The sequence below is a fragment of the Lepidochelys kempii genome, chromosome 21 (genome assembly GCF_965140265.1).
Source record: "Lepidochelys kempii isolate rLepKem1 chromosome 21, rLepKem1.hap2, whole genome shotgun sequence".
Taxonomy (NCBI): Eukaryota; Metazoa; Chordata; order Testudines; family Cheloniidae; genus Lepidochelys; species Lepidochelys kempii.
The window spans coordinates 5306429-5319917 of record NC_133276.1 but is presented as its reverse complement, the minus strand read 5'-3'; the positions used below and the strand labels follow the sequence as shown (position 1 = coordinate 5319917).

The following is a 13489-nucleotide window of genomic DNA, read 5'->3' as shown; positions in this document are numbered from 1 at the left end:
TCACCTGCTCACATGGTCTCTGCAGTCTTCAAGCCACCTATTTGCTTGTTCTACATTGACTTTAACCAGTCAGCATTCCTTGGTCCTAGGGATCATGTTAGTACTTACAGCAGGAATGACCCTACAGGTCCAGAATTTTGGAAGAGGGGTTATTACAGGAGTAATTAGATAGTTAGGTAAGAAGCTTTTTCTCTTTTCTTTAGGTTCAGATTACGTGGGCGGACTTTCATCCAGTGTTTGTGGAAGGGAGATCAAGTTGAATGGAGTCCACTTCCAACTTGCCAAGGTCAGGCTATTTTTATGGATTTAAGAAGGACTCATGATTGGAACTGTTGCAGAGTAACCATTACAGAGCTCACAGAGCTTTCATGTGTGTTTCATATTCACTCGATGTCGATTGTCGATCATATATATATATTTTTGGGAGCGGGGAAATCTGATGAAAGTGTAGGAGGATCCATTGTGTTGCTGTTGCCTTCTGTGGAAGCCACACTTCAAACAAACAAAAAAACCCCGCAGCCCTCTCTATCCCTACAGAGCACTCCCCTTGAGATTGCTGTCTGGTGTATAGATTCCAACCCAACTAACGACCTCATCACAATTGAACCCTGAACACGGGGATGGTGGAGTTGGATTGGTTTCTCATTCCTCCCCAAATAATCTCTGCTGCTTTTGAAGTCTTTCATCCAACTTTTTTTTATTTAGTGTAATTCCTCCCTGTTAATTATTCTCTTCCCTTCGCCTCAAAACCAACCAACCAACCAACCCTGGGACTCCACACTCAAAATCTCAGGCTATTTCAGAGTGAAATCCAGTATTTAAACTTCTTCTTCCCAATTTATTTGCTTTAACTATTTTGTCCTTTTGGACACTACCTGGGGATCTGTCAACCAGGCTATCGCCATCTGGTCTAGAACCAGCTGCAGTTAGAAGGAAAGTCATAATTTAAGCTTTCAGCTTCTGGAACATTGTAGAAGCGCAACTATTGTCTTTCAAGGATGTCAATCAAAGAGCCAAGCTCCTTATATATAATGTGGGAGAGGGATGTGGTCTGACAAGGCTGTTATCCAGGATTTGTTTAATGGAGACAAAATCTTCTAGCTGAACGGATGTTGGGAGTGGAGAAAAGTTTGAAAGCGGAAAGCCTTGTAAATCTAAGGAAGGTAATGCCTCGCATTTTGTTAAACACAGTACTAATTACACTCTCAAAAGGTTAAATTCCTCCCCAAAAGGGGAAAAAATTGTAAACAAGTGTTTACTTTACAATTCGCCTCTAACTGAAATGTGCATTAATATTCATGATGCCATTCTCTTTTCCTTCAGCGATTACTTGTTCTCCTCCTCCTAATATTGCCAATGGGACACACAATGGCAGCAACATGGAAATCTTTCACTGTAACTCATTGGTAACTTACAAATGTGACCCTAATTTCTCACTTACTGGAGAGGCCTCCATTCACTGTACAACTAAAGATAACATCAATGGAGTCTGGAATGGGTCTGCCCCTGAATGCAAAGGTGACTGCCTGTTTTTTTTGTCTTCCTCTTGTTCTACTTTCTCCCACCAGAAAAAACAATATTTTGGTTGCTAGGCAAACCCATAAACATGAGGAAATTGAGTTAGGCATTAATCCTCTAAAGATATAACTTGTGGGAAACCTGGTTGCTGTGGGAAACATAATCCTGAAGAAATGGCTGTCGCTTCACGTACACCAAAGGAGGAAAAATTAAGATCTCATGGGTAACCTTAATTCTGTGACTTCCTACCTTCTGAGTGCTCTACAATTTTAATAACTTGTTTCTGCTGTGGGTTTTATGTAACTTGTGGGCTTTTTAAAAAGAACAAAGACGTATATGTGGAAGTAATGTCCCATCCTCTACCTCCATGTGTCATTGAGGTTCGACTCTTGGGCCTAAGGTACTGCAGCATCGACCTCTATAGTTCTTTAACTTGAATTATAATAGGTGGCAGCAGGAGTAAATTGTTATTTGGACCAACCGCTAGAGGAGGATGCACAGCACATTAAAACAATGGATTATATATGCACAAATAGCCTCATTGTGTACACTGCATAGCCAAATATTTAGATTTGGCAAATTCTTTCGGTTAGGCTAAGTGGATGAGACTTGGGTCTGCCAGATTAGAGATCTGGGTTCTCTTCCTAGCTTATGTAACTTTCATTCAGGGAGGATGGGTTGCTCAGTGCGAACTTGGGTTTTGAAGGGCACAGGATTGTTAACAGCAGTCAGTAGAAATAATGAGAGTTGAACTCATCATCTCAATATCTTAATTAATGATCTGGAGGATGGGGTGGATTGCACCCTCAGCAAGTTTACAGATGACACTAAACTGGGAGGAGAGGTAAATACGCTGGAGGGTAGGGATAGGATACAGAGGGCCCTAGACAAATTGGAGGATTGGGCCAAAAGAAATCTGATGAGGTTCCACAAGACAAGTGCAGAGTCCTGCACTTAGGACGGAAGAATCCAATGCACCGCTACAGACTAGGGACCGAATGGCTAGGCAGCAGTTCTGTAGAAAAGGACCTAGGGGTTACAGTGGACGAGAAGCTGGGTATGAGTCAACAGTGTGCCCTTGTTGTCAAGAAGGCCAATGGCATTTTGGGATGTATAAGTAGGGGCATTGCCAGCAGATCGAGGGACGTGATCGTTCCCCTCTATTCGACATTGATGAGTCCTCATCTGGAGTACTGTGTCCAGTTTTGGGCCCCACGCTACAAGAAGGATGTGGAAGAATTGAAGAGAGAGCAGCGGAGGGCAACAAAAATGATTAGGGGACTGGAACACATGACTTATGAGGAGAGGCTGAGGGAACTGGGATTGTTTAGTCTACAGAAGAGAAGAATGAGGGGGGATTTGATAGCTGCTTTCAACTACCTGAAAGGGGGTTCCAAAGAGGATGGATCTAGACTATTCTCAGTGGTAGCGGATGACAGGACAAGGAGTAATGGTCTCAAGTTGCAGTGGGGGAGATTTAGGTTGGATATTAGGAAAAACTTTTTCACTAGGAGGGTGGTGAAACACTGGAATGCATTACCGAGGGAGGTGGTGGAATCTCCTTCCTTACAAGTTTTTAAGGTCAGGCTTGACAAAGCCCTGGCTGGGATGATTTAATTGGGGATCGGTCCTGCTTTGAGCAGGGGATTGGACTAGATGACCTCCTGAGGTCCCTTCCAACCCTGATATTCTATGATTCTATTATTCTATGATCTCCTGATTCCCAACGCAATGCACCTTCTCTTAGGCCAAAGGATATTTTGACTTGAGGGATGGAGATGCATAGTTCTGAGTAACATATGGCAATACCTTGCAGCAATGCTCCGTCAGAACAGCATGTTCAGGGGCTTTAGAAGTCACTCTAGGAAGTTTTGATGAGTAAAACTGAAGGGAAATGAGAGATATTGGCAGTTTGTAACTCACGTTGGCAGCAAGAGGCACCACATTGAGCCTTTCCCATCCCTGCTGCAAACCACGGAACTGTTAGAACTCTTAAAAAAGAAAAAAAGAGAGAGAGAGAACGTTTGTAAAGGGAAGTGGTAGGCAGCTCAATGTAGGGGTTGCTATGGGCTTCCCCTAGAATATATGAATGGGATCCCAGCAGCAGTCTGCAGGGTAGCCCAACTGATAGTACATGGGCTCTCGCTGTGACAACGTGTAAGTGGGGTAAGAATGTCTTGTCTCTAAAGCTGCAGATTCCTAAATATTGGTTTGGCAAGCTCCTGGCTCTGAGTGGCCAGCTGGTGATGGGAGACTAATATAATGTTCATAACTGCTTTTTCCCTCTTCTTTTTGCCTTAGTCATCATAATTACCCAGGACAAACCCACAACTGTCCCTCTCGAAGGAGCAGAAGGAGCTGGTACTTCCTTTGATAAATTGGAAGAACTTGGATTTGCTAAATGTCTAGAATTTTGGATTCAAAATGTGGCGCACTTGGAGTGTGGGTGGGAGCTTGAGAGTTGCTTAGGCGGAAGTTAGTCATGCAGTGGGGACTCAGCTACTCTGTGCTGCTAATCCAGTCACACTCTGCACCTCCACCATTCTTCTGCAGCGTGGTTGCTCTCCCTAGGCTAATTCCTGTCTTAATAACTTGACCTAGCACAGCAGTGAAGACATGCCTTTAGTTTAAACCCCTGGCTGTGTGAAGCTCATCTGTGCTCATAGGCCACTGGAAAACCTGAGGAACCCCCCACAACAGGGCTCACTGACCTGTGGCAGGTCCCTGTAGCATCTAAGGCATGTCAGAATCCTTTTCAACAAAGGCAGCTGGGTGAAATTATTTAAAATCAATATCTTTCCTATTGAAATGAGAGTATGTTCTTATGTTTTTCTGATAGGTCTGTGTGGGACCCTGCCAAGGCTCCGTCGTGCCATCCCCCGTGATACTAGTCGCACAGAGGGCTTCCCTATCAACGCAGAAGTGACATACAAGTGCGTTGATGGCTGTGTTAAAATCCCTGGAAAGTCGGACACTGTAGTTTGCCTTTCAAACTCAGAGTGGTCAAGCATTGGAGAGTTTTGTGATCGTAAGTATTTTATTTTCTCTGGAACAAATTTGCTCGGGCCACCCTTCGCTGAAGGAAATGTCAGACTTTCCCCCACTGAATAGGTCTACTCAAAATTAGCTTTAATAACTAGTTTCAAGTTCCTTGCTGGATCAGTGACAATATACAGTTAACCTGCTTATTCAATAATCTTGTTGCAAAGCAGCCTGGGAACATCCATCAGTGAGACGACTTGTGCTTGGTTCCGAAATGTGCGATTAAGATTGACAGGAATGGGAAGTAATTTTATATTTGAGTTTTAACTTCAAAGAAATAGGTGGGGATGCCTCCATCCTCGGGATGCTCATACAGTTTTGCTGCATCACCTGGCATATATGAAATAAAGCTGTTTCAGAAATGATACAGCTGAACAGTACCACTTATATTACATAAAGGTCCTGGCCAATGGTAGCCAGGGGGCGGTGCCTGCGGGTGAGAGCTGCATGGAGCTGCTTGCGCGCCTCCGCCTAGGACCCAGACCTGCTGCTGGCCGCTTCCGGGGCACAGAACGGTTCACGGTGCCAGGATAGGCAGGAAGCCTGCCTTAGCATCCCCGCTGCACCGCTGACAGGGAGCTGCCCCAGATAAGCCTGTGCCCCAATCCCCCTCCCCAGCCCTGAGCCCCCCCCAATGGGGGAGAGGGGGCTATTCCTGCACCCCAAACCCCTCATCCCCAGCCACAGCCCAGAGCCCTGCAGCCCTCCCCCACGCACCCCAACCCTCTGCCCCAGCCCTAAGCCCCTCGCACACCCCTCATCCCCAGCTCCATTGGGGCGCAGGTATCAACAATTTTCTTAACTGGGTCACCAGAAAAAAAGTTTGAAAACCACTGCCCTAAAGAACTCTAAATCCAGATTAACAAGAAGATGAAACAAATGGGTGAAGGTGGTTGGGAAGGAGGGCAGCCTGTTTGCATGTAGATTAGCTGTGCTTGCAGTGTGGCTGGCCTCGTTTCTGGCTTGTATAAAATAGCAGGGTTCTACAGGCACTACAGCAAAAATAGGGGTTTTTTTAGAGGTCAAAGTAGCAGCTATGGAAGAAAGCCTGGAGGTTCTCTGGAAGTGGCTGAAGAGGCGATGGTTGGGTATGCTGGTAGATCTCAGCTGGTAGTTGACATGACAAGATGAGACCTCTGGTAGGTAAGGCAGGGCTGTGAGGAGATGTGCTTTGAAAGAGAGGATACAAAGCTTGTTTTTGATGTGGCAAAAAAGGGAGTCCTGGTGGAGGGATGCAGAGAATAGGGGTTTACATAATCTGAAAAAAAGCCAAGTCCATAGAGAAGAATATAAGGGCCTGGACAAGAGCTTTGGCAGTCTGGACTGAGAAAAGCTGGATCTTGGGGAATTTAAGAAGGGAAAATGGCAAGATTTGGATACAGCCGGGACATGGTCAGGCTTGACAAAGCCCTGGCTGGGATGATTTAATTGGGGATTGGTCCTGCTTTGAGCAGGGGGTTGGACTAGATGACCTCCTGAGGTCCCTTCCAACCCTGATATTCTATGATTCTATGAGGGTCCATAGAAAGGGCTGAGTCAAAACTAATGCCCAGATTACAGGCATGAGCAGCTGAGAGGAGGATGATTTTGTTCAATCGGTGGCGACTGAGGATGTGGAGAAGGAAAGATTTGCAAGGGAACACAAGCTCTGTTTTTGCCATGTGCAGTTTAAGCTACTGGCAGGGAATCCAAACGGGAGTTTTGTGAGTGGTCAATATGACAATCGCATCCAAAGCTGAGAGAGCAGATCGGATCCCGAAGACAGGATGCAGAAGGAAAAGAGGGTGGGCTGAGGAGAGAATCCTGCCAGATCCTTGCTGATGGGGCAGGGGTGGGGGAGAGATGGAGGATCCACTTTATTAGACCTGAAAGTACGAGATGGAAGAGTCAGGAGAAAGATGATGGGATTAAAAGAAGTAGAAATGCTTGATGGTGTCCAAGGCACTAAGAGGTCAAGGAGAATGGGGTGGGGTAGAGGTCCTGGGAATTATGTGAGACTTCAATAAAGTGGAGAGGATGGACACAGCCCGGGGAAGGTCACAAGGTTCAAGCTGAAGACCACCACCGTGGTTGTAAACAGAATGTTCAGTTAGAATTGGAGATGAGGTGCAGGGGGGAAATCTGTCTTTCTCTTTCTACATGCTTTAATCTACCAATGCCTTTCTCTCTCTTAGCTCCTTCCTTTTCTCTTTTACTCCTTAGTTTGTATCACCCGCTGCTTGGAGCAGCAGCCAGTTAACTTTGTCCAAGTTGCTTGCCTCTCTTCCTTAAAAATAATTGTAAAAAAATCTCCCTTCCCCTACATATTTTGTAAAGCGTCCTGCTCTAATGCTCAGATGCTGTTCCGTGGCTGTACTGTAATAGCTGTGTACTGTACTGTAATCTGCTGCCTTTAAATAGGGCTACCAGATAGCAACTCTGAACAAACGGGACGGGGGTGGAGGGTAGTAGGCGCCTACGTAAGAAAAAGTCCCAATAAACGGGACTGTCCCTTTAAGAATGAGGCATGTGGTCACCCTACCTCTAAATCATAAACTTTTGGCGAAGGTTTTTGAAAAACGTGTGTGTGTGTTTATATATAAATAGAAAGCTAAAGGTACAATTTTGATGCTTATCTTCATAGCTAAATCTTTCAGACCCTGTATTTTTTTTTTTTGTTCGGTTAGATGACTGTGGTGCCCCACCGAGGTTAAAATCTGCTGCCTTAAGTAAGGAAGATGAGAGGAAGAATTATCATCCTAGCGGGTCCACTGTGCGTTATGTCTGTCGTCCAGGATATGAGAGGACCGAACTGACACCTGTCATTACTTGTCTTGAGAATTTAACATGGTCAGAAAGCCCTGAGTTCTGTAGAGGTGGGTGTCTTTTTGGTCACTTTTCTCTCTCCATTGAGCGAGTGGCCCTCTGTGAGCAGACAGGAGTGTTTTGTGTTAAACAGGAGTTTCACATTTCAGCACCGGCTTGTCAGTTTTAGTTTGGAGAAACCTTTTTGTCAGGTTTTGATGTTAAATTTAAATGAAGCTTTAAATGGAGAGAGACAGCATCGTGAGTACTATTGAACAGTAGACAGCGTTTGCAGTAGTTAAGCTTTTCATTGTGCTTCCCAGCAGCAATTGGAAATCACAAACAATGCAGTAAAGTTAATATACAACAACAACAACAACAACAAAAGAACCCAAACTGTGTGTTTCTGCCTACACTGAAGCCATCAGTAAACCTAAGTCTTGCACTTAGTTATGATGAACAATATGGGTACAAGTGAATATGTATACTCCATTTTTTCATACTAAAATTCTTAACATTAAAGACTATAAATTTATTAGTGAGGTATTTCCTAAGGACCAATTGTTTCAGTTATTTTAGGAGTCTTTGAAAGGCCACTTCAGTGCACTCTCTACCTTCCTTGTTACTATTGTAATCTTTCATCCAATTTCCCTAAAAATCTTAGCGTGAGTTAAATGCAAAACTCATTGACATCCGTGATGGCAATTCTGCTCAATCTTTGGAAGGAGTTACCGATTTAATGTCAAACCAGCAGCTACGGAAGATACTAATACTGATTGCAACACTTTTTACATATGTCTACAGTGCAATTCAAAGACCTTTGGGCTCAGGCTCGAGCTGGGGTTGTAGGTCCCTGTGAGGTGGGAAAGTCGCAGGCCCGAGCTCAAATATCTGCATTACCGTTAAACAGCCCCTTAGCCCTAGAAAGCAGGCGTGGGCCAGCTGCACTTGTATAATTTCAATGTAGACATACCCCAACACCAACCTATGATGACATGCTAGGGTGGATATTCTGATACCCCATCCAGACAGCCCACGTGTAATAACACATAGCTGGCCAGTGCAGGCTTGGAAAACTGTGGAAGAGAATAGTTCACATCTCTTGGTTTATATTGTTGAAAGCCTTTAAATTGAGATTGGTTCAGCCATTTTCCTGCCTGTTACAATGTGGCTGTGAGGGGCTGGGTCACAGACACCCCCTTGGGACTGCCACCTGATGTGCTGAGACTACCCCTGAGCCCGTTTCCCCTGCCAGCTTGGGACTCCAGAACCCTGCCTTGTTGAGCCAGACACGCTAGCCTGCTACAAACACAGACCCAGGTCTGAACCACGTCCCCCAAAAGCTGCAGGCTTAACTGAAAACGGCTTAAGAAGTGCTCCTATCTCCAGCACCCAGATACCCAGTTCCCAAGAGGATCCAAACTCCAAATAAATCTGTTTTACTCTGTATAAAGCTTATACAGGATAAACTCATAAATTGTTCACCCTCAATTAATCATTGAAAATCTTATTAAATGTAAAAAGTAGGATTTAAGTGGTTCCATGTAATAACAGAACAAAGTAAATTACCAAGCAAAATAAAACACACACACGCAAGTCTAAGCCTAAAACAGTAGGAAAATTTCAGGCATCTCCTTGGGGTGGAGAGGCTATCTTTTGAGCAGGCTGAAGACAAAATGGAGGGGTTTCCAGGGTCTTACATAATCTCTCTTGTGGGTGGAAACCCCTTTGTTCTCCTGTGTAAAATCCCCTCACCAAGATGGAGTTTGCAATTACCTGGGCAAGTCACATGTCTATGAATGATTCTGCTTTTTGTAGGCCAATGCCATTGGTTAGTTTGAACATTCCCAGGATGTGGATTGGCGTCTCCCAAAGTCCATTGTTAGTTAAGCATACTATGTTTACCAAATCTGACTTATGTGCTTCCTACAGGAAACGCTTTAAATACAGGCATAGAGCTAATGCTCATAACTTCAAATATAAAAATGATACATGCATACCAATAGGATGAATATATTCAGTAGATTAATAAACATATTTCTATAAAGCTTTATGGGGTGCAATGTCACAGAGGTGTTGTGGCTTCATATGCATGGATTGTGGATGAGTTCCTGTAAGTTATTGACATGAACATGGTTTCATATTTTAGCTCACATTTTTGTTCTCTTAAGGGCCTGGCATTGATAAACACATGATAAACGGCATGGGCATGGGCATCGGCATCGGCACAGGCATCAGTAAGTAACTTAACACTGAAAAAATAATTTGAAACACTAAAGCTGTGATTGTTTTGAGGTCCACAGTCCAGGCTATTTTACTATTGCACTTCCTCTATCTCATTCCTACCCCCCGCTGCTTAACTCCTAAAAAGTACTTGGATTTAGTTGCCTTGTGGTGCCATGTAAAATATATGCCCATGGTTGAGATTGCTTATTTGTCTGGTGCGCACCAACAATGGAAAGGATAGGAGTCAGGAAGGGAAATTGTCAGAAGATCCAAGCAAACCCTTCCTAGGTTGGATTTGACAGTCTAGCATCTTTGGAATAAGAAAGTTGTTACTTATATAAATGAAGTTCCCACCATTCAGTTCGTCAGTCTGCAGTGCAAAGGGCTCCACTTACCAGAGCATGGGTGTTCAGTCATCACGCTAGCAAATTCTGAACACACCTTTCCCAAAGAATTCCCACAAAGCCTGTAGTAGCTTAACCTGTGTGAACAGTTTTTTCACTATATAGGCCCCCATTCATCAAAGCACCTAAGCGTATGTATACAATCCTACTGAAGTCAATCAGAATTAAGTTTGTGTTTAAATGACTTGTTAAATTGGAGCCATAGAGCAGCTTTGTCAAGCAGTGGGTAAGGTCCCTGTGTGCTTGAAGCACAGTGTTAGCCGACGGCCAAGGATGTTTGGTGAGGTGCCAGCTATGCCCATTTATGCCATCCGTGACTTTAACCGCTAGGACACACTGTCCCTTCGCGGCGGGCAGCCCGGGCTAGGCTGACGGATGCCCCAAGGTCCTAACAACTCAACGCTAGGCTCTTAGTACTCTCACCTAATGGCGAGGCTTTAGAGCCAAAACGGCTGAGGTTCCCAGAGAAAACAAGTCAGGCTTATGCATAAATGGTTACCAAAATTTATTAAGCTAGATTCTAATCATGTGGTTACAAAATTGCTAGTGCCTACTTATTTAAATGTAGAGATGTTACACACACAAACAAGTTACAAAACTGAAGCCACAATCCCAAAGAAAGAAAACAAAATATAGAGCTCTATTTCAAAATATGTGTACACTAAAGATAGGAGATCAGGTGTGGGTGCTTCTTACCCTCCTTGCATCTCTCGATTCCAGCGGTGCCAAGCCAGGATCCGTCACTCAATTCCGCGGAAAGACGAATAAGGGACAAGGCGTAGGGACCCTCTTAGCTGCAGAAGCCTTGGGAGGCTGTCACTTATCTGACCAGCAGATAGATAGTGAACTACTGGACATTTCTTTTATCAGGGTAAATATTTTCCCACCTAGGATGTTGGTGTGTGTGCATTACGCTATTTAGTAGGGGCTATTGCTGGAATATATGTTAAGTGCCCTGTTCCGGCTTCCTCCTGTGTTTCCAGCAATGCTGGTCTGAGGAGGAAAGCTTCTCATAATTTCTGGTCTGGGATACAAGAGGGGTTTTTCCATACTACTTATCTGTGAAGTTTGCTAGATTGCCTGATCACTGTTTTGTTTTTGTTTTCTCTTCAAGGTGCTTTCAGCATTTGTGCTGGGATCGTTGTAGCTTACATTTTAGGGCAAAAGAAAAAACGGTAAGCTCTGATATTTTTTTAAATTCTTTACTAATTTTCAACTTATCCTCATGGCATTATTTTACATTTTCAGCAGGGCATGTCTTTTGTTGCATGTACCTGGATGTCAGGAAAAGTTACATATAGGGTGCTCTGAAAATGCATCACTGAAGGAATGCTGTTTAGTTGGTCTCTGCCCTCTCTCGGAGTCCCAGAGCTGTTCGTGACCAATAAACATGGCTTACAACTGTATTTTAAAAAGCACCTGCCTGGTATTGTTTATATGGTGAATGAGATTTCTAGTATGACTACTCCCTGGAATCTAGTGAGTGTGCTCATGCAATCCTATTCCGTTTTGTCATGATCATCAAGCAGGTAGCTTGTTTAAGATCAGCTTTATATTCAGAAGCCCAGTTTGCAATGTCATTTGAATAAAATATCCAGTGTTGGCAGTTCGTAAGCGAAAGTAGTCCAATGTTGACTCACATGTGTCATGTCATGTGCAGCTAGAATTGTAAATAATCTGTTCTTGATTTTATTGAGCTGTAGAGTCTCTAAAATAAATTATACTTCTACAGAAGTGACTGTGTTTCTTTATCCAGTTCTAGCTTTAAATATGTTCATGTAACTTTATAATCAGCAAATGTTCTCTCCTTTCTTGCCATTCAGTTCTTACGGTGTAAATCTGGATTCCCGAAAGCATCACATTACAACAGAACATGATTTCCAGATGAGTGAAACAAAATCTAATTTGATCTTGAAAGGTATATATTTTTAGAGAAAAATATAAACCCATTTGAGACTAGAGTAGATGTTTACAATATTAAGTGCAAATTGAGAATATAAATTATGGGTTATTCTTCTTTGCCCCACATCATGAACAAGATGTGTTTCATTAGAGAGAGAAGGCATGCAAAAATATTTCGTGTAATTTATTGAGGGGGCTGATCTATGTCCCCTCCTCCCCCACAGACAATACTTCCCTGACTGGGGCTATTGCTGTGTAGATTTTCTCCTGCTTTTTCTAAGATTTTGCCATAACCTCTGCTTTAACCTGAAATGAGTTTAAAATGTTTCTGTTCTGTGCAGTTACACCTAATACAAGAGCTAGTATTTGTTCCTGACAATACTGAAAAGTACAACCAATGAAAAGTTTACTAAAGAAAGATGTGTGTAAGACTGAAGTACATACCTATTTTGATTGTTTGTCTTCCTTTTGCAGTATAAATGACTGATGCTGGCTGATGGCTATGGAAATCATGGGAAAAAAATAGACACCCCCCCCCTCAGGCAACTGCTGTTACTTTCACTACAACTTTGGAAAAAAAATAGACCCCCCCCCCCCCCCGGCAACTGCTGTTACTTTCACTACAACTTCTTTCCTCTGTTGAGCTGGGCTGGACTTGTACTGTCTTATAAGATTTAAAATGTTATTTACACCCCTTTTCCACAAATGAACAGAGCCCCATCCATGTATTTGTTTTAAACAACCAAATGTTGGTCCTGTGCACTAGACTGCATATATTGTTAAATTGGCACAAACAACAGACAATCCCTTTTTCTTGCCTAATTTTACAACAGGCTACATAACAAAGCACCGTCATGACCAGAAGTGCTGTGACTGAAAGAATAGGAGCAAGGCTCAGTTCTGCTGCTCACAAGATTGCATACATTAGAACAGGCCCCACCTGTTCCTGGAATAGTCATCACACACACCTCCTCCCCCCCAAGGAGTTTCTAAGAAGGATAAAACATGTCATTTCATTTGACTACACACTCACAATCTCAGCTCCCAGGCTGGGACTGACACTTAGGTAGGGTCCAACCCCTACCTTTAATCTCTTGAAAGGTGAGGTTTGCATTCATGAAGCTTATGCTATATAGCCTGAACGTGGATACATCATCTATTTCTGACTGACCCACCCCCCAAATATGGCGCTTCCATATTGTATAGGCTGACAGATGTAACAATCAAAGAATTTTTCTTAAACTACAGTATGGCTCAGGCTCCAGCCAGCGCTGAGAAATGTCCCCCCTCTGAAGAACCTAAGGAGAATAAATATATAAAACCAGAAAGATTATAAGCAAAATTGCATGTACTAGTTAGTCTGTATCCCAAATACACCATTTCCTAGCAGCCTACTTCTCCCCAGGTACCGGCCCCGACCCGACCCGTCCCCGCCCCTGGGCAGAGAATCCCCCAGACACCATCTGGCAGGAGGAGCCCCACTCTGGGAAGGAAGGTTTCCAGAAGCACCGGGGCGGGGGGAGAGCGCGGTACCTTCCCCTCAGCCAGCGCCCGGGCCCGGGTGCTGTAGCGCGGGGAGCGGCCCGGCACCGCTCCGGCTCCTTCCTTGCTCT

At 43.9% G+C, this 13489-nt stretch overlaps 1 protein-coding gene across 7 annotated transcripts in view; it reads left to right on the top strand.

The window, feature by feature from the left end:
* LOC140901501 (complement decay-accelerating factor-like) overlaps positions 1 to 13197 on the top strand; it is a 101954-nt gene extending 88757 nt beyond the window's left edge. For 4 of the 7 annotated variants that reach the window (XM_073320428.1, XM_073320430.1, XM_073320432.1 and 1 more), the window contains 8 exons: positions 204 to 286; positions 1324 to 1518; positions 4358 to 4546; positions 7227 to 7415; positions 9516 to 9581; positions 11089 to 11149; positions 11798 to 11892; positions 12351 to 13197. In XM_073320428.1, coding sequence (XP_073176529.1) covers positions 204 to 286; positions 1324 to 1518; positions 4358 to 4546; positions 7227 to 7415; positions 9516 to 9581; positions 11089 to 11149; positions 11798 to 11892; positions 12351 to 12355 — 883 coding nt within the window. In that variant the 3' untranslated portion in view covers positions 12356 to 13197. Of the gene's footprint in view, positions 1 to 203; positions 287 to 1323; positions 1519 to 4357; positions 4547 to 7226; positions 7416 to 9515; positions 9582 to 10694; positions 10846 to 11088; positions 11150 to 11797; positions 11893 to 12350 lie in introns of those variants that run through there. The other 3 variants (XR_012155863.1, XM_073320429.1, XM_073320431.1) reach the window with 3 other exon arrangements.
* Positions 13198 to 13489: the final 292 nt, after the last annotated feature.